This window comes from Hyla sarda, chromosome 10 (assembly GCF_029499605.1).
Source record: "Hyla sarda isolate aHylSar1 chromosome 10, aHylSar1.hap1, whole genome shotgun sequence".
Classification (NCBI taxonomy): domain Eukaryota; kingdom Metazoa; phylum Chordata; class Amphibia; order Anura; family Hylidae; genus Hyla; species Hyla sarda.
The window spans coordinates 35,623,239-35,650,606 of NC_079198.1; the positions used below are offsets into that span (position 1 = coordinate 35,623,239).

The window sequence follows — 27,368 nt, forward strand, 5'->3', positions numbered from 1 at the left end:
AGACAATTTATTATTTTTTTTGTTATAGCACTAAGAGTATAATTTCTTTCTTTACAAAAGGGAGATGTCAGAAAATTCTCTATTATAGCAAGGAAGTGGTTTTCCCATTCAACAGAAAAAATACCAATTACAGTCTGCAATAGCCAAGACTTTTCATCTAAAAGCAGGGAAGTTTGAGGCCAAGTGAACCTGAAAATAGATAAACAGATACACTGACCTCCGTTTCTGACCTGGGAAAGAAAGACACTGAAGAGATAAATCTCGGCAGAATCTTCTCATAATGAATTGTATTTATTATATATTAGATGACCGGACAAATAATAGTAGTATATGTTGTAACATGCAGTCCCATTTAATCTTGAAATGGAGTTCGAGACATTTCTATTTCCTCTGCTTAGGGTCTTCTTACAGTAACCAGCGTCAATATTAGAAACCTTGTTAGACTTATTTTCAACAAACCAGACTAGCCCAGTTTGAGAATCATTACTACATTCCTTGAAAGTGCCTTCTTGTCAATATAGCGCAGGAGAAAAAAGTTACTGGTATCTATCGGCCTGTCAAGACATTCTACCAAAACCTCCAATCCCATGACATAATGATAGCAAGAGCATTTTATTGGAGTCTGTTGCCAATAACCTTACATGATTTGCAAAACAGGCACTCCTCTTAGAGCCACATGTGGCCTCACCATCAGAAAAAATACATACTACCCAGATTTTTAGTTTGGGCAAGCTGATCCAAAATACTGGTTAGCAGACATACTTAACGTGTTAAGGACAAAGGGCATACAGGTACACCCTTCCGTCCTGGTACTTGAAGGGGTACTCCGCTGCCCTGCTTCCGGGGCTCCGCTCCCCAGCGCCTGGAAGTTTATTGTTCCGAACGCTGTGTGCGGGCTTCAGTGTTCAGGGCCGCCCCTTGTGACGTCACGGCCGCCCCCTTGTGACGCCCCCTTCCCCAAGAGGGGGGCGGGCATGACGTCATGAGGGGTGGCCCAGAACACTGAAGCCCGCACACAGCGTTCGGAACAATAAACTTCTGGATGCTGGGGAGCTGAGCTCCGGAAGCAGGGCAGCAGAGTACCCCTTTAAAAACAAGGGCGTCCCTGTACGCGGCTTTCAAGTGAGAGTAGTCACTACGCTCGGTTCAGAACAGTGACTGTCGGCTACTATCAGTAGCGCAGTAGGCAGTGGCAATCCCGCTGCTACTGGTCATTACCCCTTTAGACACCGTGATCAATGCCGATCACAGCATCTAAAGTGAAACTAAAAATCTCCGAAAAATTAGAGGGGCTCACTGAACCCCTCTGATCGCAGGGTTCCGTGAGCTAAAACGGCAAAGGAGGGTCCCCTTACCTGCCTCATATCGCAGATTCACTGATGTAGCCTAGCCCGGCTATATCAGTGAATCGCCGATAACACTATATAATGCGATAGCATTATACAGTAAATGCAATCTAATGATTGCATATAGGGGACTTAAAAATAATTATGTTAAAAATAATAATACTTTTCTAAAATTATATAAAACTCCCTCCCCTAATAAAAATATAAATATCTTTATTTTCCCATTTTACAAAAAAAATAAAAACTTACATATTTTTGTGTTGCTGGGTGCGTAAATGTCCTAACTATTAAAATATAACATTTAAAACAAAAATGCAAAAATGAAAATTGGCCTAGTCCTTAAGGTCAAAATGAGTTGTCCTTAAGGGGTTAAAGGGAAGATGTCATCAGAAAATGACCTATTGTTTCAATTAAGTTTTCTTGGTAAATATATAAAGAATTTTTGGTGATTTTTTCCCCCCCTTTTTTTTTTTAATCTATATTATTAAAAATGTTTCAGCAGTGTTCTTATGAACAAGCCAGCTCCTCGGCTCCCCCTCCCAGACAATGATCTATGTACAGGTCACAGAGCATGCCTAGAAAACCTTCCCATCTAAGTCAATGAGGGCACCAGAACATTGATTCCTACGTACATTTATCTTCTGCAAAGCATCTCTCTAAATACTGTTAACAGAACAGAGAATAAGCTCAAGCAATATTGCTTTACCATAAGAATCAAATTCAATAATAATAAAAAATAATACTTTAAAGAATACTTTAATACACCCCTTCTACGAGATGGTTTACTCGCTTTGATACATAGTCTGATGAATCAGCTTTATTAGGAGACAATGCCTACATTTTTCATTGCAGGTTACAATGAAAGAAGAATATCCATTACACTATTTCATAGTGGCAGATTTGCTGTCAACAACTTTGCAAAGGCAAGTTTATATTCTGGAAATAGTACTTAACCCCTAAAAGACATTTAACGTAAATGTATGTCTTGATGGAATGGGACTTAACGCACCAGGATGTACATTTCCATCCTGTACATGACGCGAGCAGCGGACCGGTGTTCGCATCAAGCACGGAAGTCCCAGCTGTTATCTGCAGCCAGGGACAAGCCAGTAATGGCGGGCATCAGCAATCGCGCTGATGTCTGCCATTAACCTAATAGATGCCGTGATCAATACAGATCACGGAATTTGCGGGTGTTCCGATGGATGATTGGTTTGTCTGCCATTGACCCCTCAGAAGCGATGATTAATACAGATCACGGCATTTGCGGCGATGTGGGCATTCTGATGGATGATTGTAACGTCCATGACACGGTTGCAGGAGTCCGATCATCCAAGAGGGTGTATGGAGGTCCTCTCACCTGCCTCCGCCCCTCTCCCAGCGTCTAATTCTCTGGTCTGACAGCGAGCAGACCAGAGAAGATGATCAGTGCTAGCATCAGTATCTGCAATCTGATGATTGCTATAAATAGGACCTTATGGGGACATAAGTGTAAGAAAAAAAAAAAAAAAGAAAAAAAAAAGAAAAAGTAAAACAAAAATGTGAAAAAGCCCCTTCCCCCAAAAAATGGAAATCGACCCTTTTTTCCACATTTTACCCGCCAAAAAGCAAAAAATTAAATAAATAAAAATGTTAACCTGTTAAGGATGAAGGGCGTACAGGTACACCCTTGCGTCCTGATAAAACAGTGGCCCTCATTTACTAAGAAAATCGGGTTGTAAGTCTATCTTGCTTTCTTACCCGACTGCTTTTTTCCCCTGGTATTTATTATTATGTCGCATCCTGTTTGTCGCACGTGGGTTTTGTTGGTTTTGGTTTCCAACTCCTCTGAGCTGTCGGGAAAAAATCCACAACAATACAACAAATTCGGGTTGGAAACCTTAATAAATACGTGGGAAAGCTCAGAAATGTCGGTAACGCCCCTTTTTCGGGTTTGGGAGAATCCACATCGAGTACGTCGGGAAAAAATGTTGCACCGTGTCGCAGACTGGCGCACAATGTCTGCGACATGGCGCAGACAAAGATGCGTCAAAAATACCCGACAAAAGAGGTCGGGTTTAGAATAGTAAATGAGGGCCAGTGAGTATCTGTAGCCAGACACTCACCACTAATAACAGGCAGAGGCGATCCCGCTGCTGCCAGTCCTTAAACCTTTAGAAGCTGTGATCAGATCAGATCACAGCTTCTAAAGAGAAAGTGAAATCTCCGGTAATCATGTTCACGATCATGCGGGGGTTCCATGGGCCCCTCTGAGTTACCGGAGATGTTTCACTTTCTCTTTAGAGTGTGCTAAAATGGCAGAGGAGGTTCCTTACCTGCCTCCTGCTACTGGGGTTAGCCAGGCTAGATCAGTGGATTTTAATCACATCATATATCAGCAAAAAAAAATATAAAATGCGATCAAAAAGTCCCACCAAAGCAAAAAAGGTACAGATAAAAACTACAGAACAGGGCACAAAAAAATGAGCCCTCATACATCCCCATGTATGGAAAAATAATTAAAAAAAGTTATAGGGGTCAGAAAAGGACAATTTTTTGCAAAAGAAAGTAGTACAATAATAAAACTATATAAATTGGGTATTGTTCTAATCACTTTGACCTACAAAATAAAGACAATGCAACATTGTTACCATAAAATGCACTGCGTAAAAACCAAACCCCCAAAAGTTGAAAAATTACAGTTTTCTTATAAATTTCCACCTGTATATATACATTTTTGGGTTTCATGGTACATCTTATGAGGAAAATGAAAGATGTCATTACACGTCTGTAGGTGAAAAAAAGTAGAATTTTGGACTTACAGTAAATTCTCTTTCTCGGAGCTTCTATTGGGGGACACAGGACCATGGGGTATATGCTGCTTGCCACTAGGAGGCTGACACTAGCCAAAAAATAAAAGAAGGCTGGCTCCTCCTGGCAAGATATACTCGCCACCTGCTCTGAACAACTCAGTTTTAGTCCCAAAGCAGAAGGAGAGCCAACCCAGAAAAAATAGTCCGAACACAACACCCAGAAAAAAGGGAAAACCGACCAAAAAGGGAGAACACCCCCGCCCCGGAAGGGCGGAAACCAGCTGGCCGAAAACAAAACAATGGGTGGGTGCTGTGTCCCCCAATAGAAGCTCCGAGAAAGAATTTACGGTAAGTCCAAAATTCGACTTTTCTCAAGCGCTTCATTGGGGGACACAGGACCATGGGAAGTCCTAAAGCAGTCCCTGGGGGGGGGGGCATGCCAACCCTGACAGAAAAAGACTCAGGCGGACCCCTGAACACCCGCCTGCAAAACCTTGCGGCCCGGGCCTGCGTCGGAGGACGCAAAGGTATGCACCCGGTAAAATTTGGCAAAGGTATGCAGCGACGACGAAGTTGCTGCCTTGCACCTCCCAGGAGGCCCCCACCGCACGGGTGGAGTGAGCCGTCAGGCGGAAAGGAGAAGCACGGCAGCACGAATGAGACTGAGCGCTGCCCACGGCCCCATGAAATAAAGCACGGGCTAAGGATATGTGCCTCCAGAGCAGCGCCCTTCTCACTGTAGGACAAACTGCCGCCATAGTAAAATGAGGAAGAGGGGGGGGGGGAGGGAAAGTATTCATCCCTGGTGCTGCCATAATGAAACCTCTTGCTATGATTAACCCCCGGTACCCCAGACAGAGAAAGAGCCCCCATAAATGAGGGAAGCCCATAACTGTTGGAGGGAAATACTTACCCAAAGGGGACTCCCTACTTACCTATGTATTCTTCGACCAGCTAGTGCCTGCATGGCGAACCGGGGCGATTGGGGAACCCGGACCAGAGGTAAACTGCCAGGCGCTGGTTGGTGGCGAGGAGGGGTTAATGGCCCATTTTCAGCTCAATGCACCGTGCCCATTGCTCGCATGTGGGGGAACAGTTGGCTGCATGCTACTGTCCCCCATGCTAGATAAAACAAAAAATTTAGAAAAATTCTAACTAGACATCTGAAGCTAGTAAAAAAAAACTAAAGAATAAGACCAGGTCTGGAGAGACCCCAGATGTGCGTCTGCCTCCTCTGACACCAAGCTGAAAACTGAGCTGCTCAGAGCAGGGGGCGGGTATATCTTGCCGGGAGGAGCAAGATTCTTTTGTTTTTTTGCCTAGTGTCAGCCTCCTAGTGGCAAGCAGCATATACTCCAAGGTCCTGTGTCCCTCAATGAAGCGCTTGAGAAATAAAAGACGTTATGGATCTTAAAAGGAGAGGTGACAAAAACAAAATGCAATAATGAAAATTTGCCTAGTCCTTAACCCCTTAAGAAACCCCCGTCAGAAAGAAGAGGTGGCCAAAAGGTAAACTAGTAAGGCCCGGACCACATCCAGATTGTGGAGAGAACGCTCCTTAGGATGAGACGGAGGAGGGGAGAAGGAAGGAAGAATGATATCCTCGCTCAGATGAAAAGACGAAACCACCTTCGGTTGAAAGGAAGGAACCGGCCGAAGCACAGCCTTGTCTTGATGAAGAATCAAGAAGGGAGCTGCCAATTCCGATACCCGTCGGATCGAGGTCACCGCTACCAAAAAGGCGACCTTCCAAGAAAGGAAACTAAGAGAAATGTCGCGCATAGGCTTGACTGGAACAGATTGCAAGGCACTCAGGACCAAATTCAAGTCCCAATGGGGAGTAGGAGACCTGTAGGGAGGAATCTCATGAGCTACCCCTTGAAGGAAAGTGCGAACCGATGAGTCGGAAGCTAGAGGCCGCTGAAAAAGAATAGACAGCGCCGACACTTGGCCCTTGAGAGAACTAAGAGCCAAACGTGTTTCAAGACCCGACTGCAGATACGCCAGAAGGTTTGGCAGAGAAAAACGAACCAGAGAAAGAGAGCGGGCCTCACACCACTGAAAATAAGCCTGCCAAGTCCTATGGTAGATTCTAGCCGAGGACGGTTTACACGCCCTTAGCATAGTGTGAATAACCCCAGATGAGAAACCGCGAGCCTTCAATACCGCGGTTTCAACCGCCATGCCGTCAAACACAGCGGCAGTGAATTGGGGTGGCAAAGAGGACCCTGAGAAAGAAGATTGAGGCGATCTGGCAGCCGAAAGGGCACGTCCGCCACGAGCCGAACCACGGTGTACCAAGAGCGGCGGGGCCAATCCGGAGCCACTAGGATGGTCGATACGCCTTTCGCCTTGATCCTGAGCACTCGGGGAAGGAGGGAAAGTGGCAAAAACAAGTACGGTAGAGCGAACAGAGACCAGGGAATGACCAGGGCGTCCGCGGCCAGAGGATGTCTGGATTTTGCCACGAAGGTTGGAACCTGCCGATTTAGGCGGGACGCAAAGAGGTCCACGTCTGGAGTCCCCCAATGACAGCAAATGGACTCAAACACCTCGGGGTGAAGGGACCACTCCCCGGGATCGGGAGAGGAGCGACTTAGAAAGTCTGCTTCCCAGTTGTCCACCCCCGGGATGTGGATCGCTGATATGGAGGGAACCATGCGCTCCGCCCAGATCAATATCTTGGACACCTCGGTCATGGCCGCGCTGCTGCGAGTGCCTCCTTGGCGGTTTACATACGCCACGGCCGTGGCGTTGTCCGACTGAATGCGAACTGGGCGACAACGAAGAAGAGACTCCCAGTGCTGGAGACAAAGGAAGATTGCCGGATCTCTAGGACATTGATAGGAAGCCTGGCTTCCTGAGGGGACCATTGGCCCTGGACCATCCGGTCCAGGAGAACACCCCCCCAACCGAGGAGGCTCGCATCCGTCGTAAGAACCAGCCAGTTCAATGGTAGAAACGAGCGGCCGCTCTGAAGGAGGGGAGAGTGGTGCCACAAAATAAGAGACTGGCGAGCAGAGGTCGGCAGATGGATCCGGTGATATAAGGACAGGGGGGGATCCGTCCCAGAGAGACAGAATGGCCCACTGAAGCGGACGGCAACGGAACTGTGCAGAATGGCCGCCACCATTCTGCCCAGTACTGCCATGCAGGCACGAATAGACACTGGATGCGGGCGTCTCAAGTGACGAACGCCGGACAGCAGAGCACTTCGCTTGTCTGGAGGGAGGAAAACTCAGGGACCGGGAGGGAGAAAGGTTGGATTTCTCCTCGTTGATCAGCCACCCGAAGCTGGTTAGGGTCAGCAGGGTGATGTGGAGACTCCTCATTCTGGATTCGGGATGGAGCCTTGATAAGCAGGTCGTCCAGGTAAGGAAGGACAGACACCCCTGGGACCTGAGAATGGCCATGACAGCCACCAGGACCTTGGTAAAAACCCTGGGGGCTGTAGCCAGGCCGAAGGGCAGAGCCACAAATTGAAAGTGACCCTGCGGAACGGCAAAACGTAGAAAACGTTGATGAGGAAGAAAAATCAGGATGTGGAGATACCCATCCCGAATGTCTACTGAAGACAGGAATTTGCCCTGATTCATGGATGCCACGATCGACCGTAGCGACTCCATTCGGAAGTGGCGAAGTCAAAGATGTTGATTAAGGAGTTTTTGGTCCAAAATCGGACGGACTGAACCCTCCTTTTTGGGGACAACGAAGAGGTTTGAATAGAAACCCTTGAAACGGTCCTGAGATGGGATGGGCACAATGACACCCTGTTGCAGCAGAGTGAGAATGGCAGAATGAAAACCTGCAGCCAGAGCAGGTGAACGGGGAGGCCGAGACCGAAAAAAACGATCCTGGGGAAAAGAAGCAAACTCGATTCGGTAACCGTCGGAGATGACGTCCCGAACCCAAGAGTCCTGGACTTGCTCCAACCAGACGTCCCGAAAAAGAAGTAAGCGACTGTCCACCCGAGACGGAGTCCCGGGTGGGGGCGCCCCTTCAGGTCGAGGAAGGTTTGCGGGTTCCCGATTTTGTGGAAAATCGGTTGGAACGGCTATCCTGCTTCCATGAGGGGCGAAGTTTGAAGGACGGGCCCTGCCTACCCGGCGAGGGGCTCGATTTATCCTGGCGCCCATGGCACGAAAGGACCGAAAGGAGGTTGACTTACGAAAACCCCCACTAGCCGCAGGGCGGCACGCCTTGTTCTGGGAAAGAAAAGAACTTTTACCGCCCGTAGCCTCGGAAATGATGTCATCTAGCAGTTTCCCAAAAAGGCGACCGCCAGTAAAGGCCATTTCCGTCAGAGATTTCTTGCAAGCCGAATCAGCGTTCCAAGCTTTGAGCCACATAGAGCGACGAATGGCGACTAGATTGCCAGACGTGACAGCCGCACAGCGAGCAGACTCCAATGAAACCTGGCATAAATATTCACCTGCGTTTGAAACCTGATGAGCAATCTCAGCCAGATCATCCGGGGAGGCCCCAGACAATAGCCCTTGACGAAGCTGAGAAGCCCACACCGATAAGGCCTTCGCGACCCAGGTTGAAGAGAAGGCTGGGAGCAGGGAGGATCCCACTGCCTCAAACGCGTATTTGGCCAAATTCTCAACCAGTTTGTCCACGGGATCCTTAAAGGAAGCGGCATCCACCAACGGTAGAGTGGTGGATTTGGATAAACAGGAGACTGGGGGGGTGCACAGATGGTGGAACGGTCCATTTAGAGATAAGATCCTGAGGGAATGGACACATAGTCTTTAACCGTTTAGTGCCTTGGAAGCGCTTCTCCAGAAGCTTCCAGGCAGTCTCCAGAAGTTCATCAAACTCCTTATGAGGATGGAAAACCTTGGGAAAGCGATGAGTACGTGTAAAGGAAACTTCGGGAGCAGGGCCGAAGGTCCAGAGTCCTGTAGATGGAAGGTGTCCCTGACTGCAGACACCAAGCTGTCCACCAAGTCAGACATGGATGACCGCTATTCAGAATCCGAATGCGGAGCTGGGTCAGAGTCCCCTAGTTCACCCGGAGATCGGGAACGGTGAGTGGAGGCTCCCGATCTAGGTGACCGGGACCTGGAAGGGCGGTTCGGGGAATGAGAACGGCCCCTAGGAGAGCGGTCGACCTGGAGCGTGAGCGGCGCCTGTTTTCAGGAGATGAGTCAGTATAAAAAACCCATGGGCGCCTGTGGGAGCGTCGACGGTCCGAAGACACCAAACTTGTTCCCCGAGGGGGAAGCAAGGAAGACTGCCTTAAGGCCGTAGCCACCTCCTTGGAAACCGGTGTCAAGTCTGAGATAGTTTGGGAGAGGGAAGACACCCAAACTGGGGAAGGGTCAGGGACCATAGACACCGAAGGGCCATCTTGGGCGTGAGGAAGAGCAGGCAGAACAAGTGGGTCCAGCCGAACCCCCCGAAAACTTAACCTTACACCCTGTACAAGCATAGTAAGTGACCAAAGCAGGGGCCACCTGTCTGAAAGAAGGTTCAAAGCTGGGGGTGGACATTGACAAGTATAGCTAACTAGTGACAGAAGAAAACTGGAACAAGCTCACCCAGGTTCCTGACTGACGTTCCTGCAGCTTCAGGAATACAGGACAGCCGGCTGAACAAGCAGAGATGCCGCGGCCGAGAAGGGAGACCCACAGGAGCAGAGTTCAGCAGCGTCTGTGAAGATGGCAGTGCTGGACCCGGGGCGGAGTCACGTGATCCCGAAGGGGAGGAGTTACCACGCGCGCTCTAGCACGGGAGAGGCTGAAAAAAGCCTGGCGTGCCCGCACTGCCGCCGGATAGGCTGAACATGCCTTCCCCGTGCGAGCGCTGCGGTCATTGGACGCGCATAGAGCACGAATAAGGGGGCGAAGCTACTCGCGGCCAGGATCAGGCCAAAGCCGCGGACTAAAATAGCGGTCTGGCTCCCGGCAGAACATGCCGCCCTGATGATTGTGAAGCCGGCAGCCATCTCCCACTGCGGGGACGGCTGCCGGAGATAATGATAGCAGAGACCGCCCGCGGACTGAAAGGTAGGTAGGTCCCGTCCCAGACCAGACGGCCGCAAATGCCGTCCGGAGAAGCCGGCAGCTGCCTCACCGTGTGTGGGGACGGCTGTCGGTATAGAAGTATGCCGCAGTTGCGGCCAGTTCTCCCCCCAAGAATGCTCCTCACAATAAATGAGCCCCTCCAACCCTGAATAAAGAATATTCCTATGATTAACCCTTGAGGGCCTTAGGTTAGGTGATTCCCATGATTAACCCCTGAGAGGCCCTAGGTTAGGTGGAGTGGGGTGGGTGAGAGGGGTGCCGGGGAATATACTCACCTGACTATGGAGGTATACTTGCCTCCCTAGAAGTCTGTTCCCCAGAAGTCTTCAACAGACTAAGCCTTCTGCATCATGCCAGGCTTCTTTAAGCGGGGCGAGCAGAGGCAATAGGCGACCCAGACCCAAGGTACAAACCTGATGCTGGCCGGTGGTGAGGAAGGGTTAACGGACCATACTCTTTGGAACCGTGCCCTTCAGTCACATGTGGGGAAAAAGGCAGCGCCATGCTCCCGTCGCCCCTACCTAGAAAAAACAAAAAAGAAGAAAAAATCTAAACACTAACTCTAAAAAATTACAAACTAGGCCAGGCCTGGAGCAATCCAGGCCCGTGTTGCCTCCTATGACACTAAGCTAAAACTGAGTGTCTCTAAGGCAGTAGGTGGGGTATACCCTGCTGGGAGGGGCCGACTTCTTTTTTGTATGCCTAGTGCCAGCAAGATATACCCACGGTTCCTGTGTCCCCCAATGGAGCTGAATGGGAAATGTTGCATTTTACAACTGTAACCATGGACATTTTTTGAGCCGTACATAACTTTTCTAAATATAGCCTTCTCTCTATGGTGATTTATATAAAAAAAACTGTAGCGGTAAAGTTGCCCAGAGCAACCAATAAGATTAATTATTTTATTTATAAAGAGGCCTGTAAAAAATTGAAGAAGCAATCTGATTGGTTGCTATGGGCAACTGCTCCACTATTTCTCTACACATGTTTTGATAAATCTCCCCCAACATTCTTAGGATCACTTCCCGGTGATGTCTCACTTCTGGACTGTAAAGAGCTGACGAAGATATCACTTTCCAGTGTGAACACTTCATCCCGTGATGAGTTCTCTCTGTCGGAAAGGCTCTATTAATCCAAATCTGTTTGTGTGTATCCCATTACAGGATAATCTCGCCAGTTTGTGGATTTGATAAATGTTTGTTTCTTGAACAGAGTTGACGTCTTCTAATCAATTCAGGATAATGAGGCTTTTCTCCCTGGGGATCCTTGTACGCATGAGTGACATTTTTTTTTTCTTAAAAGATGAACCTAGCAGATCTTAATTAAATGCACATACCATGTATGGATCCCATCCTCAACTGTTCTACAGAATACATATTTTCTGGTCTGATATACATGAAAATATCTATGGATCATTTCAAGTACTCAAATGATTACATATTTAGTTGTATATTAAATTTGTCTTATGTTCGTTCATCCTAAAGGGGTTGTCTGGTGAAAATTTTTAATAACTCCTTAAAGGAAAACTGTCACATATTTTCTCCCACACTATCCACAGGTATTGGTGGATAGTGCGGGAGACGCTGATTAAAACGAGCCCTCAATTGTAGTTTTAATCTCTGTGTATATCCTGCTGTAACTGGCGGTGCTTCTGCGGGCTAACGGACACTGACGTCAGCGCCGCTCATGAATATTCATCCCTCCTGTTCTCCCTCTCTTCGCCGCTCCTAACCAGAGGGAGGGATGAATATTCATGAGCGGCGCTGACGTCAGTGTCCGTTAGCCCGCAGAAGCACCGCCTTTGCCAGTTATAGCAGGATATATACAGAGATTAAAACTACAATTACGGGCGAACGGCGGATCAGTCCAAGGTAGGGCTCGTTTTAATCAGCGTCTCCCGCACTATCCACCAATACCTGTGGATAGTGCGGGAGAAAATATATGTGACAGTTTTCCTTTAAAGACACAGCCAATTTCATTTTTGAATTTTTGTTTTCTCCTCCTTGCCATCTAAGAGTGTTTTACTCTGTACACTTTATAGTAAAATTGCCATGTTTCCTTTATTCTGTGGTCAATAATACAATTGTATTGTATACATGTTTTTCTATTGTACTGCTTGTTCAAAAATATATATATATATATATATATATATATATATATATATATATATATATATATATATATATATATATATATTGTAACTTTAGCATACATTTTTATTGCTTTTTATTATTGGAATGTGATGTGATCAAAAAGCAGCTATTTTGACTTTTTATTTTACATTTACACCATATACCGTACAGGATCATTAACATTATATTTTGATAATTTGGACATTTTCGCACGTTCAGATTCCAAATATGTTTTATTGGGAGAGTGGCTTAGTTCCATTTTTTTTCTTTTCCATTTTTTATGTCCCCACAGGTAAATATTTATAGCAATTATATGCATAGCACTGCATAGCATCAGTATAATCGTGTTCTACTCTGGTCTGCTAGAAGGCAGGTCACAGAAGAAGACCATGTGAAAGCTGTCGGAGACAGGTGAGAAGACCCTCCGCCACCGTCTTGGCTCATCGGATCATCACTGTCACGCTGCGGGTGATTCAATGGGCAAGAAAATACCGCTGCATTGCCACAGATACCATGATCAATATTAATCACGGCATCTGAATGGTTAATGGCGGTCATCAGCAGAACCTCAATCTGCCAATTCCACAGCTTTGCTATTTGGCCACATGTAAAGAAAAACTGAACTATAGTTTTTACATAAAAAGTGTTAAAATAATGTGTGCACAGACTTCATCTCTGTAAGCATATTTTAACCCCTTAAAGGGGTATTCCAGGAACAAAAAATTTTTTTTTAGATCAACTGGCTCCAGAAAGTTAAACAGATTTGTAAATAACTTCTATTAAAAAAATCTTAATCCTTGACAAAGCCATTGTAGAGAAAACTCATTTGGGGTAGGAGGTGAGTGGTGCCCTTCATGTGCAGTGGTCATGTATACTAACTTTTAATTTCGCCGTGTGTTGTTCACTTTATATTCTCACGCACTGTAATGCTGGTGACATTCCTTCTTGTCCTATTCATAGGTTTATACTGAGTATGTATTATATGACCACCAGGGAAATGTCCCCATTTTAGGTATTATACCTCTACTATTTTTTGTGCTTTAATTTGGGAACTTTATATATCAGCATCCTCATCTCCTGTTCTCCTGCCTGAAGTACCTGTTGTATCCATTCACTATATATGCTTTTTTAATGCTTGTTTTTAGATTTTGTGATATTCTAATTAAGATTGTTGACATTTTGTTCACAAATATATCTGTATGGTCTCTTGCTTTTGGTGTTAGTTAATCCCTCATGGCGTGTAACAAGGGGTAAAGTGAGCCTTAACACCCCACAGGTGTTAGACAACTTTTCGTTAAAGTCGGATGTGTAAATGAAAAAAATAAATATTTTCACTAAAATGCATTTTTTTCCCAAATAATTTTTTACAAGAGGTAAAAGAATAAAATGCACCCCAACATTTGTAACCCCATTTCTTCTGAGTAAGAAAATACCCCATGTGTGGACATCAATTGCACAGCAGGCGCACTACAATGCTCAGAAGAGAAGGAGCCACATTTGGCTTTTTGAAAGCAAATTTTGCTGAAATTGTTTTTTGGGGGCATGTCGCATTTAGGAAGCCCCTATGGTGCCAGGGCAGCACCATAATTGGATTTAAAGTGCTCTGTGGGTGAACTACAATGCTCAGAACAGAAGGAGCGCCATAGAGCTTTTGGATAGAGAATTTGTTTGGATTGGATGTCGGGGGATCAGAACAGTGGAACCCACCCCCCCCCCCCCCCCCACGTGACCCTATTTCGGAAACGACACACCTCATGGAATATAATAAGGGGGTGCAGTGAGCATTTACACCCCACTGGCGTTAGACAGATATTTGGAACAGTGGGCTGTGCTAATGAAAAATAAAATTTTGCATTTTCATGGACCAATGTTCAAAAAAATCTGTCAGACACCAGTGGGGTGTAAATGCTCCCTGCACCCCTTATTACATTCCATGAGGGGTGTAGTTTCCAAAATGGGATCACATGTGGGGGGGGGGGGGGGGTCCACTGTTCTGGCACCATGGGTGCTTTGTAAACGCACATGGCCTTCAATTCCAGACACAGTCTCTCTCCAAAAGCCCAATGGCGCTCCTTCTCTTCTGAGCATTGTAGTTTGCCCGCAGAGTACTTTACGCCCACACATGGGGTATTTATATACTCCGAAGATATGGTGTTACAAATTTTGGGGGGCTTTTTTCCTATTACCCCTTGTAAAAAAAAAAAGTATTTTAGTGAAAAAATTTAAACTTTTCATGTTCACATCTAATGCTAAATCTTCTAACACCTGTCGGGTGTTAAGGCTCACTATACCCCTTGTTTTGTTCCGTTAGAGGTGTAGTTTCCAAAATGGGGTCACATGTGGGTGTTTTATTGCACCCCTGTGCAAATCACCTCAAATGTACATGGTGCTCTCACTCCTGAGCCTTATTTTGCACCCGCAGAGCATTTTACATTGACATATGGGGTATTTCCATACTCAGGAGAAATTGCGTCACACATTTCGGGGGTCTTTTTTTCCTTTTACCTCTTGTGGAAATGTAAAATATGGGGCAACACCAGCATGTTAGTGCAAAAAAAAAATTTTTTTGTACAATAACTAACATGCTGGAGTAGACCCCAATTTTACCTTTCCATAAGGGGTGAAAGGAGAAAAGGCCCCCCAAAATGTGTTAGGCAATTTTTCCAAATTACGGAAATACCCCATATGTGACCCTAAACTGTTGCCTTGAAATACAACAGGGCTCCGAAGTGAGAGAGTGCATGCACATTTGAGTCCTAAATTAGGGATTTGCATAGGGACGGACCCGGATGCAATAATTACTCTTGCCTCAGATTCCAAAATCGTGTTTCCCAAACAGGGTGGCTCCAGCTGTTGCAAAACTCCCAGCATGCCCTGACAGTCAATAGCTGTCCGGCAATACTGGGAGTTGTTGTTTTGCAACAGCTGGAGGCTCCGTTTTGGAAACAGTGCCGTATGAGACATTTTTAATTTTTATGGGGGGGGGGGGGGGGGGGGGTGTAACTGTGTAGGGGTATATGTAGTGTTTTACTTTTTATTTTGTGTAGATGTAGTGTAGTGTTTTTAGGGTACATTCACATGGGCGGGGGTTTACAGCAAGTTTCCCGCAGGGCATTTGAGCTGCAGCGGAAAATTTGCTGCATCTCAAACTGGCAGCAAAAAACTCACTGTAAACCCCTTCCCGTGTGAATGTACCCTGTACAAACCTCCAGCTGTTGCAAAACTACAACTCCCAGCATGGCCTGTGGCTGTCCGTGCATGCTGGGGGTTGTAGTTATGCAACAGCTGGAGGCACACAGGTTGCAAAACACTGAAAATGTGTTACTTAACTCAGTGTTTTGCAACCAGTGTGCCTCCAGCTGTTGCAAAAGCTACAACTCTCAGCATGCACTGACAGCTGAAGGGCATGCTAGGACATGTAGTCATGCAACAGCTGGAGGCATACTACTAACACTCCCTGCATGCCCTTTGGCTGCCCATGCATGCTGGGACTTGTAGTTATGCAACAGCTGGAGGCACACTACTGCAACTCCCAGCATGCCCTTTGATAGTTTGTGCATGCTGGGGGTTGTAGTTATGCAATTGCTGGAGGCACACTTTTTAATAGAAAAAACGGACTCCAGCTGTTGCATAACTACAACCCCCAGCATGCACAATCTACCAAAGGGCATGCTGGGGGTTGTAATAGTGTCTTCTGCTGTTCCATAACAACAACTTCCAGCATGCCCTTTTGTGCATGCTGGAAGTTGTTGCTAAGCAACAGCAGGAGGCCAGTGTTACCTCCTGCTGCTGCTCTGCCAGATCCTGCCTGCCACCCCCGCCACTGTTTCCGCTCCGGAGGCCCCTATGGCGCCACCGATGTCGGGGATCGGGGGGCCCCCACTCCAGGTACACACTCCCGGCACCAGCTCTCGCCCACAGGAGAAGGGGCGGAGTGGGTGCCGTTAGGGACACCCCACAGTAGGAGTCCTGATTTGTCGGACGGTAACGGGGGGTCCTGGGGGTTGGCACAGGGTGCCTGCTGAATGATTTCGGCAGGCATCCCGGTCCAGTCTCCGCCAGTCGAGCGATGGGAACTGAAATTCCCATGGGCGTACAGGTCCTTAAGTACAAGGACTTCAGGGCATACCCGTACGCTCGTGGTCCTTAAGGGGTTAAAAAAAAATCTATATAATAAGTACAGTAAGTTAACATAATAAGCCTTATTTACATAAAACCAGGAAACCCCTTTCAGACTTTCACAATGCCTGAGGGAGGATTATCCCTCCCCTCAAATAAACACTGTGTAAGAGTTCTAGAATTAAAGGTTTCCCAGAGCTCTGGGCTGGATAGGATTTACTTCAATCAGGCACAACTATGAGTGTCTGAAAGTGCAGCAACCAGCAATCTAAATTTTTCACTCATCAGGACGGCATATAATGAAGGCCAGAAATCAGCTTCTCCTTCCTTATTAGAGCACAAATGGAGACAATTTCCAGCAAAAAAGCAGTGCAGCACCAGTGAAATCTAGCAATATAACAGCCCTGGGTGGCGATACAACAGAAATTATTTGGGCAATCTCTTTTCATAAACTTGTAATTATGCCCCCATGCTTTCAGATAAATGTTCTCCCTGCATATAACTAATGAGAACCAAGGAGAAACTTACCATTTTTCATCTTCAGGGGGCTGCAATGAAAGTCTGTAAAGAAAAACAAGAAATTGCTCATTAAACCACCTTTCGCATTAAGATACAAAACCTAAAAACTGTCAGCTAATGCAAAATATGGTTGAATTATCACTGTAAAGAAGGACAACAATGAGCCTCTCCCCAGGACAGCCTGCACCAGCAGCAGGTGGCGCTGCACTCTAATTGAATTCAAGGGATTCTGCAGCACTGTGCACAAGCTGAAACCCCGATTCCGGAGTCTGCAGAAAGAATAGACATGACTATTATTGCTGCGCAGTCATATTGACGGCAAAGCATTTCCGTGCGGACTGCGCAGAAATAATAGTCATGTCTATTCTTAATTCCTATTAATATTCACGTCATTCTCCGCTCTGTCTTAGTGCCTAATGCGCAAAACAAAACTACAATTCCCTGCATGCCCAGAAAGCCGGGCATACTGGGAATTGCAGTAGGCACTAAGACAGAGCAGGGAATAAAGTGAATATTAATAAGCCGTGCCGAGCAATGAATGAACAGCACTGATGTCCCCATGCCCGTGATTGTAGCCCTGCCCATGCCCTTGACTGCTCATTTACATATTCAGTAAAATAAAGATCACTCAGGAAGGCAGCAGCGGATAAGGACACAGAAAGGTTAATTTTAATCAGTGTCACCCACACTACCAGTCAGTGCCGCTGGTTACTGTGGGTGAAACTAGTGACTGATTTTCTTTAACTCCTTAAGGACCCAGCCCATTTTCACCTTAAGGACCCGGGCATTTTTTGCACATCTGACCACTGTCACTTTAAGCATTAATAACTCTGGGATGCTTTTACGTTTCATTCTGATTCCTAGATAGTTTTTTCCTGACATATTTTACTTTATGTCAGTAGTAAAATTTTGTCGATACCTGCATCATTTGTTGGTGAAAAATTCCTAAATTTGATGAAAAATTTGAAAATTTTGAATTTGTTTTAACTTTGAAACTCTCTGCTTATGAGGAAAATAGACATACCAAATAAATTACATATTGATTCACATATACAATATGTCTACTTTATATTTTCATCATAAAGTTGACATGTTTTTACATTTGGAAGACATCAAAGGTCTTCAAAGTTAAGCAGCAATTTTCCAATTTTTCACAACATTTTCAAAATCAGAATTTTTCAGGTAAAAGTTCAGTTTTGAAGTGGATTTGAAGGGCCTTCATATTGGAAATACCTCATAACTAAACCTATTATAAAAATTGCACCCCTCAAAGTATTCAAAATGACATTCAGTAAGTGTTCAGTTAGGTGTTTCACAGGAATAGCAGCAAAGTGAAGGAGAAAATTCTAAATCTTTTTTTACACTCGCATGTTCTTGTAAATCCAGTTTTTGAAAATTTACAAGGGGTAAAAGGAGAAAAAGCCCCCCAAAATTTGTAACCCAATTTCTCTCGAGTAAAGAAATACCTCATATTTGTATGTAAAGTGTTCGGTGGGTGCAGTAGAGGGCTCAAAAGGGAAAGAGCGTCAATGGGATTTTGGAGAGTGAGCTTTTCTGAAATGGTTTTTGGGAGGCATGTCACATTTAGGAAGCCCCTATGGTGCCAGAACAGCAAAAAACAAAACAAAAAAAAAACAATATGGCATACTATTTTGGAAACGACACCGGTCATGGCACGTAACAAGGGGTACAGCGAGCCTTAACCCCACAGGTGTTTGACGGTTTTTCGTTAAAGTCGGATGTGTAGATAATTTTTTTTCTCACTAAAATGCTGGTTTTCCCCCAAATTTTACAAGGGGTAATAGGAGAAAAAGCTTCCCAAAATTTGTAACCCCATTTCTTCTGAGTATGGAATTACCCCATATGTGGATGTAAAGTGCTCTGCGGGCGAACTACAATGCTCAGAAGAGGAGCAGCGCCATTGAGCTTTTGGAGAGAGAATTTGGTTGGAATGGAACTCGGGGACCATGTGTGTTTATAAAGCCCCCCCCCCCCGTGGTCCCAGAACAGTGGACCCTCCCCACATGTGACCCCATTTTGGAAACTACACCCCTCACAGAGATTTAATTTTTCATTTTCATGGACCACTGATCCAAAAATCTGTCAGACACCTGTAGGGTGTAAATGCCCACTGTACCCGTTATTGAATTCTGTGAGGTGTATAGTTTCCAAAATCGGATCACATGTGGGGGGGGGGGGGGGGGGTCCACTGGCACTAAGGGGGCTTTGTTAACACACACGGCCTTCAATTTCAGAAACATTCTCTCTCCAAAAGCCCAATGGCACTCCTTCGCTTCTGAGCATTGTAGTTCGCCCCCAGAGCACTTTACATCCACATATGGGGTAGATTCATACTAAGAAGAAATGGGGCTACAAATTTTGGGGGGCTTTTTTCCTATTCTCCCTTGTGAAAATTAAAAATGTAGGGCATGGGTGCCAAACATGCTGCCCGCAATGAATATATTTGCGGCCCAGACATCCCTGTGTCCCGAAAGAGGTTTTCGGAACACAGGGATGCCCCCGTCAACTCTCAGCAGCCCTGCGTTAAGTTTAAAAACGCAGGGGCCGCCGGGAGATAGCGCACGCCGGGAAGTCACTGACGTGGAGGAGCGGAACATGGAGGTGGAAGACGCGCGCTGGCCAGCATGATAAGTGACCAGCGGCACGTCAGCTTCGGTGGTCAGACCACCGCTCCTCCGGTCTCGGGACCTACAGCTATGGCCGGACCGGAGGAGTGGTGGTCAGAGCACTGAAGTGTGGCAGTACACAGGCATACAGCCTCCAGCCATACAGTGTATATGGCTGGAGGCTGCATGTCTATGGGGGAACTGTACTGGGCACCTAATGTGGGGGAACTGTACTGGGCACCTAATGTGGGGGAACTGTACTGGGCACCTAATGTGGGGGCCTCATATTGACATTCACTCACGTCACGCTCCCATAATTCAAGGGCCGGCGTTACTACGTCCTTTTTTGGATGCGGCCCACATAAACTTAAACCTTGTTTTTTTGGCCCATGTTAGCCTTTGAGTTTGACATGCTTGATGTAGGGTAACACCTGTGGGGTGTTAAGGCTCACTATACCCCTTGTTACATTCCGTGAGGGGTGTAGTTTCCAAAATGGGGTCACATGTGGGTATTTATTGTTTTGCGTTTATGTCAGAACTGCAGTAAAATCAGCCACCCCTGTGCAAATCACCAATTTAGACCTCAAATGTACATGGTGTGCCCACATATGGGGTATTTCCGTACTCAGGAGAAATTGCGTTGCCAATTTTAGGGGTCTTTTTCTCGAAGGATCCATTGGGGGACACAGTCTCTGAGTATATGCTGCTGTCTCTAGGAGGCTTGACACTATGGTAACCAAAAAGTCGGCTCCTCCCAGCAGGATATAACCGCCTCCAGGCATCTAAGCAATTCAGTTTAGTCTCAGAGCAATAGGAGGAGACCGACCGGTCAAAAGAAAAAAACATGAACTGTCCAAGAACCAGAAGAAAAAAAATAACTGAACACTCCCTCGGACAGATAACCGAAAAGGAACCCCAGAAAAGGGCGGGAGCTGTGTCCCCCCAATGGATCCTTCGAGAAAGATTTTACGGCAAGTCTAAAAAAATCTCCTTATTTCTATCGGATCCATTGGGGGACACAGACTCTGGGATGTACCAAAGCCGTCCCTTGGGTGGGCACAGAAAAAAAAAGGTCAGGCAGTCGGCGGTACCACCGCCGCCTGTAACACTTTACGCCCCAGACTAGCATCAGCCGATGCGAAAGTATGAACCTGGTAGAATCTCGAAAAAGTGTGCAAAGATGACCAGGTGGCCGCTTTACAGATCTGTGAGGCCGAGGCCTTGTTTCGGAGAGCCCAGGATGCACCCACAGAGCGGGTGGAATGAGCCAAAACCCTGAAGGGTGGGATCTTCCACTTGCAGCGGTAAGCTTCCGAAATAGCACATCGGATCCACCTAGAAATGGTGACCTTGGAAGCAGGCTGTCCCTTCCGACGACCTTCCGTAAGGACGAAAAAAAGAATCGCACTGACGAAAGGAAGAGGTGACAGAATCCAATTTGTGGAGCAGGCGCTCCCTGGGATGAGAAGGAGCGGGACAAAAGGACGGAAAGATGATGTCCTCGTTGAGATGAAAAGCCGAAACGACCTTAGGTAAGAAGGACGGATCTGGCCTGAAAACAATCTTGTCCTGATGAATTACCGTATTTATCGGTGTATAACAAGCTCTTTTAAAACTTAAATTTAAGGCAAAAAGTCTGCCTACGTGTTATACGCCGATAAGTCTGGTCACTGATTTAAAGTGGCCGCAGCAGCGTCTGCTTGTTAAGTATTAACAGCACGGCCGTGGCCACTTTAAAATCAGTGACCAGCGGCGTTTCCTCCCCGCTGTCACTTGTTTTCTCCCGCACGATCCTCAGGTACTGGTGTGGTAGATAGTGCGGGAGACGCTGAGCCCTACCTTGTCCGGATCTGCCCTACCTTTTAATCAGCGTCTCCTGCACTATCCACCAGTACCTGTGGATAGTGTGGGAGAAAACAAGTGAGTTTCACTTTTCATTCCCCCTTTTCCCTCCCTCCCCCTCCCTCATCATTCCACCTTTTGCCTGCTTTTTTATAGATTTGTTTATTTTCCTTACCTGTCTGCGCTTTGGCAGGTCAGGTCAGGCGGGGGGTCCTGCGGACTGCGGTCAGTGAAGCTGATGAGTGAAGTCCTCTCTCAGCTCCTCTGCGCAGCATCACGGATCTCACTTTTCATTTCCTGTAGTCGCCGCCGAAAAGTGAGATCCGTGATGGCGCGCAGAGAAGCCGGCAGAGGAAGTCACTCATCAGCTTCACTGACCGCAGCCTGCAAGACCCCCGCCTGACCTGACCTGCCGAAGTGCAGACCGGTAAGGAAAGGGGAAGAGTGGTTTTCAACCTGCGGATCTCCAGATGTTGCAAAACTACAACTCCCAGCATGCCTGGACAGCAGTTGGCTGTCCGGGCATGCTGGGAGTTGTAGTTTTGCAACATCTGGAGGTCCGCAGGTTGAAGACCACTGGGGGGGGATGATGAGACGGTAAATGATGAGGGGGGGGAATGATGGGGGGATGAGACGGGGAAATCATGAGTGGGGGGGGTGATGAGACAGGGTGGGGGATGATGAGGGGGGAATGATGGGGACAAGATGAGACAGGGTGGGGGGATAATGATGGGGGACATGATGAGACAGGGGGAAATGATGAGACGGGGGGAAATGATGAGACGGGGGGAAATGATGAGACGGGGGGAAATGATGAGACGGGGGGAAATGATGAGACGGGGGGAAATGATGAGACGGGGGGAAATGATGAGACGGGGGGAAATGATGAGACGGGGGGAAATGATGAGACGGGGGGAAATGATGAGACGGGGGGAAATGATGAGACGGGGGGAAATGATGAGACGGGGGGGAAATGATGAGACGGGGGGAAATGATGAGACGGGGGGAAATGATGAGACCGGGGGAAATGATGAGACCGGGGGAAATGATGAGACCGGGGGAAATGATGAGGGGGCATGATGAGACAGGGTGGGGGATGATGAGGGGGAATGATTGGGGGACATGATGAGACAGGGTGGGGGATGATGAGACAGGGGGAATGATGGGGGACATGATGAGATAGGGGGAAATGATAAGGAGGGAATGATGGGGGACATGATGAAACAGGGTGGGGAGATGATGAGACAGATGGAAATGATGGGGGGGATGATGAGACAGGGTGGGGGGATGATGAGACAGGGGGAAATTATGGTGTGGGGAGGCACTAAATGCTTAATGTCTGTATGGCTAGTGATGGTCTATGACGGGGAAATGATGAGACATGGGGGGATGATGAGACATGGGGGGTGGCGATGAGAGGGGTAAATGTGGCACAGGGACTGATAAAAGGGAAGGAATGATGTGGCACTGGAGGGGACGGGACCAAACTGAGGTGCAAAAGAAAACGAAGTGGGGGGGGGGGGGATGATGTGGCATTTAGTCCGTCATTTATTTTACATTTTATTTTTTTTAACTTAAATTTCCCTGTTAAAATGGGGGTGCGTGTTATACGCCAGTGTGTGTTATACGCTGATAAATACGGTATCAGGAAAGGAGGACGGCAGGAAAGAGCTGCCAGTTCAGATACTCTCCTAATGGAAGTAATAGCTATAAGAAAAGCCACTTTCCAGGATAGTAGGCGAAGGGGAACCTCCCTAAGAGGCTCAAAGGGTGAGTCCTGAAGAGCGCCTAGAACTAAGCTCAAGTCCTAAGGGGGAGAAGGGGACCGGTAAGGGGGCAGCATGTGCCAGCCCTTAAGGAAGGTCCGGACATGCGAATTGGAAGCCAGAGGACGCTGAAAGAGAATGGAAAGGGACGAAACCTTACCCTTAATGGAGCTGAGAGCCAGCCCTTGTTCCAACCCCGAATGCAAAAAGGAGAGGAGACGGGGAACGGAAAAGGTAACGAGAAAAGGTCTGAGCTTCGCACCAACGAAAGTAAGCCCGCCAGGTACGGTGATACATTTTTGAAGAAGGGCTTGCGAGTCCTGAGCATGGTGCGAATTACCTGGGAAGAGAAGCCGCGGGCCCTTAGAACTGCGGTCTCAACCGCCACGCCGTCAAATGCAGCGACTGTAAATTGGGGTGGCAAAGGGGACCCTGTGACAGTAGGTCTGGACGAAGTGGAAGACTGAACGGAACGTCGTCCAGAAGCAACACCACGTCAGCGTACCATGCCCTTCGAGGCCAGTCTGGATCCACCAGAATGGCGGGGACTCCTTCCGCCTTGAGCTTCCTCAGAACCCTGGGAAGGAGGGGGAGAGGAGGGAACAGGTAGGGCAGTACAAAGCCCGACCACGGAATTACTAGGGCATCCACGGCTAGGGCCCCTGACTTTGACACAAATGTCGGAATTTTCCGGTTGTGTCGAGACGCGAAGAGATCCACGTCTGGGGACCCTCAGAGGTCGCAGATCTGCGCGAATAACTCCGGAAGAAGAGACCACTCTCCGGGGTCGGCTGAGGACCGACTGAGGAAATCCGCTTCCCAGTTGAGCACTCCCGGAATGTGAATCGCCGAAATGGCTGGAACTACTTGTTCCGCCCAGAGGAGGATCTTTGTCACCTCGGACATGGCCACTAAGCTGCGAGTGCCGCCCTGCCGATTGATGTACGCCACAGCCGTGGCGTTGTCCGACTGGACACGGACAGGGTGGCCCTGAAGCAGGGACTCCCAATGCTTCAGACAAAGATACATTGCCCTCAGTTCCAGGATGTTTATGGAAAGAAGGGCTTCTTGGGGAGGCCAGAGGCCTTGAACCATCTGATCCCTGAAAACACCCCCCCAGCCCGATAGGCTGGCATCCGTCGTGACCACCTGCCAGTGGAGGGGGAGGAACGAACGCCCCTGAAGAAGAAGGGGGGAGCGGAGCCACCAGCTCAGAGACCGACGGGTCCGAAGAGAGAGAGCAATCTTGCGATTGAGAGAGAGAGGGGACCTGTCCAATCGTGCAAGAATCGCCAGCTGAAGAGGACAGTAATAAAACTGGGCAAAGGGTACGGCCTCCATGGCTGTCACCATCCGACCCAGGACTTCCATGCAAGTACGGATGGTGACCGGGGATGGTATCCGGAGGGAGCGGACTCCCGACAAGAGGGCAAGACGTTTGTCTGGAGGGAGACGAATCCGAGCCGAGGCCGAGTCGAACTGAAGCCCCAAGAAGACCAGAGACTGGGTGGGGGAGAGAACTGATTTGTCTCGGTTGACCATCCACCCGAAGCGACATAAGGTCTGAAGAGTGAGGCCTTGATGAGGAGGTCGTCCAAGTAGGGTATCACTGAGACCCCTCTTGACCGTAACAGAGCTACCACAGGCGCCAAAATCTTGGTAAAGACTCGTGGCGCTGTGTCCAGACCGAAGGGGAGAGCCACAAATCGATAATGACCTTCCTGAAACGCAAAGCGGAGGTACTGCTGGTGTCCGGGAAAAATTGGAACGTGGAGGTAGGCATCCTTGATGTTCACTGAGGAAAGAAACTCCCCTTGATCCATAGATGCCGCACCCGAACGGAGAGATTCCATTCGAAAATGGTGGATAATAAGATGTTGGTAGAGACGTTTGAGATCCAGGATTGGCCGCACAGAACCGTTTTTCTTGGAAACCATGAAAAGATTGGAATAAAAACCCCGAAAGTGTTCCCTTGAAGGAACTGGGACAATGACACCCTGGACGAGAAGGGACTGAAGAGCCTCCCGAAATTCCCTCGCAAGCGAGGGAGATCGGGGACCACGGGACTGAAAAAAAATGATCCCTCGGAAGGGAGGCAAATTCTATTTGGTGGACACCATGTCCCTGACCCAGGAGTCCTGAATGTGCGTGGTCCAAACATCTCGAAAGAGCAAGAGGCGACCTCCCACCCGAGAAAAAGCTGCGGGTGGGGGCATCCCTTCATGCAGAAGTGGGTTTGTGGTTGCCCGATTTGGCTGCAAAACGGTCGGAGCGGTTGGTGTTCGACTTCCAAGAGGGACGCGCCTTGAAAAAGGGAACCTTCTTGTCCCATGGAGGCACCTGGCTGGACCCTTTAGAGGGGCCAGACGTCCAAAAGGACCGAAAGGAAGAAGACTTTCTGCGGAAAGAAGTGCTAGATTTGTTTTGAGGTAATAAAGAGCTCTTGCCACCTGTCGCCTCAGAGATAATCTCATCCAGGCGCTTGCCGAAAAGTCGGGAACCGGTAAAAAGAATCTCGGTGAGAGACTTCTTAGACGCAGCATCCGCGTTCCAAGTTTTAAGCCAAATGGAACAACGGAGGGCCACTAGATTACCGGTGGCAAAGGCAGCGCAGCGAGCTGAGTGCAAGGAAGCAGAACAACAGGAAGTCACCCGAAAGTATGCCCTGATGGAGTTGGAAATGCCAAACCCAGAGGGCCTTAGACACCCAGGTGGAGGCGAAGGCTGGAAGCAGGGAAGAACCCACTGCTTCAAAGGCATACTTCGCCAACGACTCAACCTTTTTGTCTGCTGGATCCTTGAAGGCAGCTGCATCCGCCAGCGGCAAAGTAGTAGCTTTAGAGAAACGGAAACCGGAGGATCCACCGATGGAGAAGAAGTCACTTTGGAGACAAGGTCCTGGGTGAAAGGATATCGCGCTTGGACTTTCTTCAATGCAATAGGAGGGACCTATGAGTGGAGGGTAAATCCAATATTATTAACATTTGACCGCTAAGCGGTCACTAAGACCCTAAATTTCCCACCCAATATAAAACTTAACGTTTAATGAGCCGAGATTAAAATAACCTCACACATATTGATCCATGGTGCATTGATTGGCATGACACTGCATGCTATAGAAGTGAATTGAAAAATTAGACTGTGGCTGCAGTCCACAGTCTATAGTGTGAGACAATTAAAAATCTAACACATTGCCCGCCCGCCCGACGTTTCGCCACAGGCTGTGGCTTTATCAAGGGCTAAGAGGCAAATGGCGATGTGTTAGATTTTTAATTGTCTCACACTATAGACTGTGGACTGCAGCCACAGTCTAATTTTTCAATTCACTTCTATAGCATGCAGTGTCATGCCAATCAATGCACCATGGATCAATATGTGTGAGGTTATTTTAATCTCGGCTCATTAAACGTTAAGTTTTATATTGGGTGGGAAATTTAGGGTCTTAGTGACCGCTTAGCGGTCAAATGTTAATAATAATGGACTTTCTTCAGTCCCTGAAACTTCTTCTCCGGGTGCTTCCAGGCAGATTCGAGAATGGCCTCAAATTCAGCGTGAGAGCTGAACACTTTGGGTGCCGGTCGGGCACGATGAAAGGATACTTCTGGAGCTGCGTCCGAAGTTCCTGGGTCCTCTAGGTTAAAGGTGTCTCTTATGGCCATAACCAATGAGTTCACCGTGTCCACTGAGTTCGAACGGTGCTCCGAATCGGATGCCGAATCGGAAACCTTGACCGCTAGCTCTCCAGGAGAGTGCGAACGAGTGGAGGCGGCCCTGGAAGAGGGAGACTCCGACCTGGTAAGTGGCTCAGGAGAGCCAGAGCGGTGACCACGGGAACGTCCTCTGGAAGAGTGACGCGTGTGGCCTGAAGAAGCGGTCGGGCGAGACCTGTGAGAGGAATGCCCGTGTCTACCAGAAGACTCCTGGGATGAGTCAGAGGAGACACCCCTATTACACTTATGCGAAGCGTAGGGAGAAGGGGAACAGGACCTTATAGAGGGCCGGTGAAGGGAAGATCTCTCCAAGGCAGTCACCACAGAACGGGAGACCTGTGCCAAGTCGGATATAGACTGGGAGAGAGAGGAAACCCAGGCTGGAGGGAGGAAACACCGGGTCTGAAGGAGCACCTGGGTTAGAAATAGCAGGGGGGTCTGGGGGAGCAGTGGAGCAGGCAGAACAAGTGGGCTCAGCAGAAC

General features: G+C 47.9%; 1 protein-coding gene across 9 annotated transcripts in view; it reads right to left on the reverse strand.

Moving 5' to 3' along the window:
- ARHGEF12 (Rho guanine nucleotide exchange factor 12) overlaps positions 1–27,368 on the reverse strand; it is a 213,876-nt gene that overhangs the window by 93,013 nt on the left and 93,495 nt on the right. For all 9 annotated transcript variants that reach the window (XM_056541899.1, XM_056541904.1, XM_056541903.1 and 6 more), the window contains one exon: positions 16,950–16,982. In XM_056541899.1, coding sequence (XP_056397874.1) covers positions 16,950–16,982 — 33 coding nt within the window. The remainder of the gene's footprint in view (positions 1–16,949; positions 16,983–27,368) is intronic.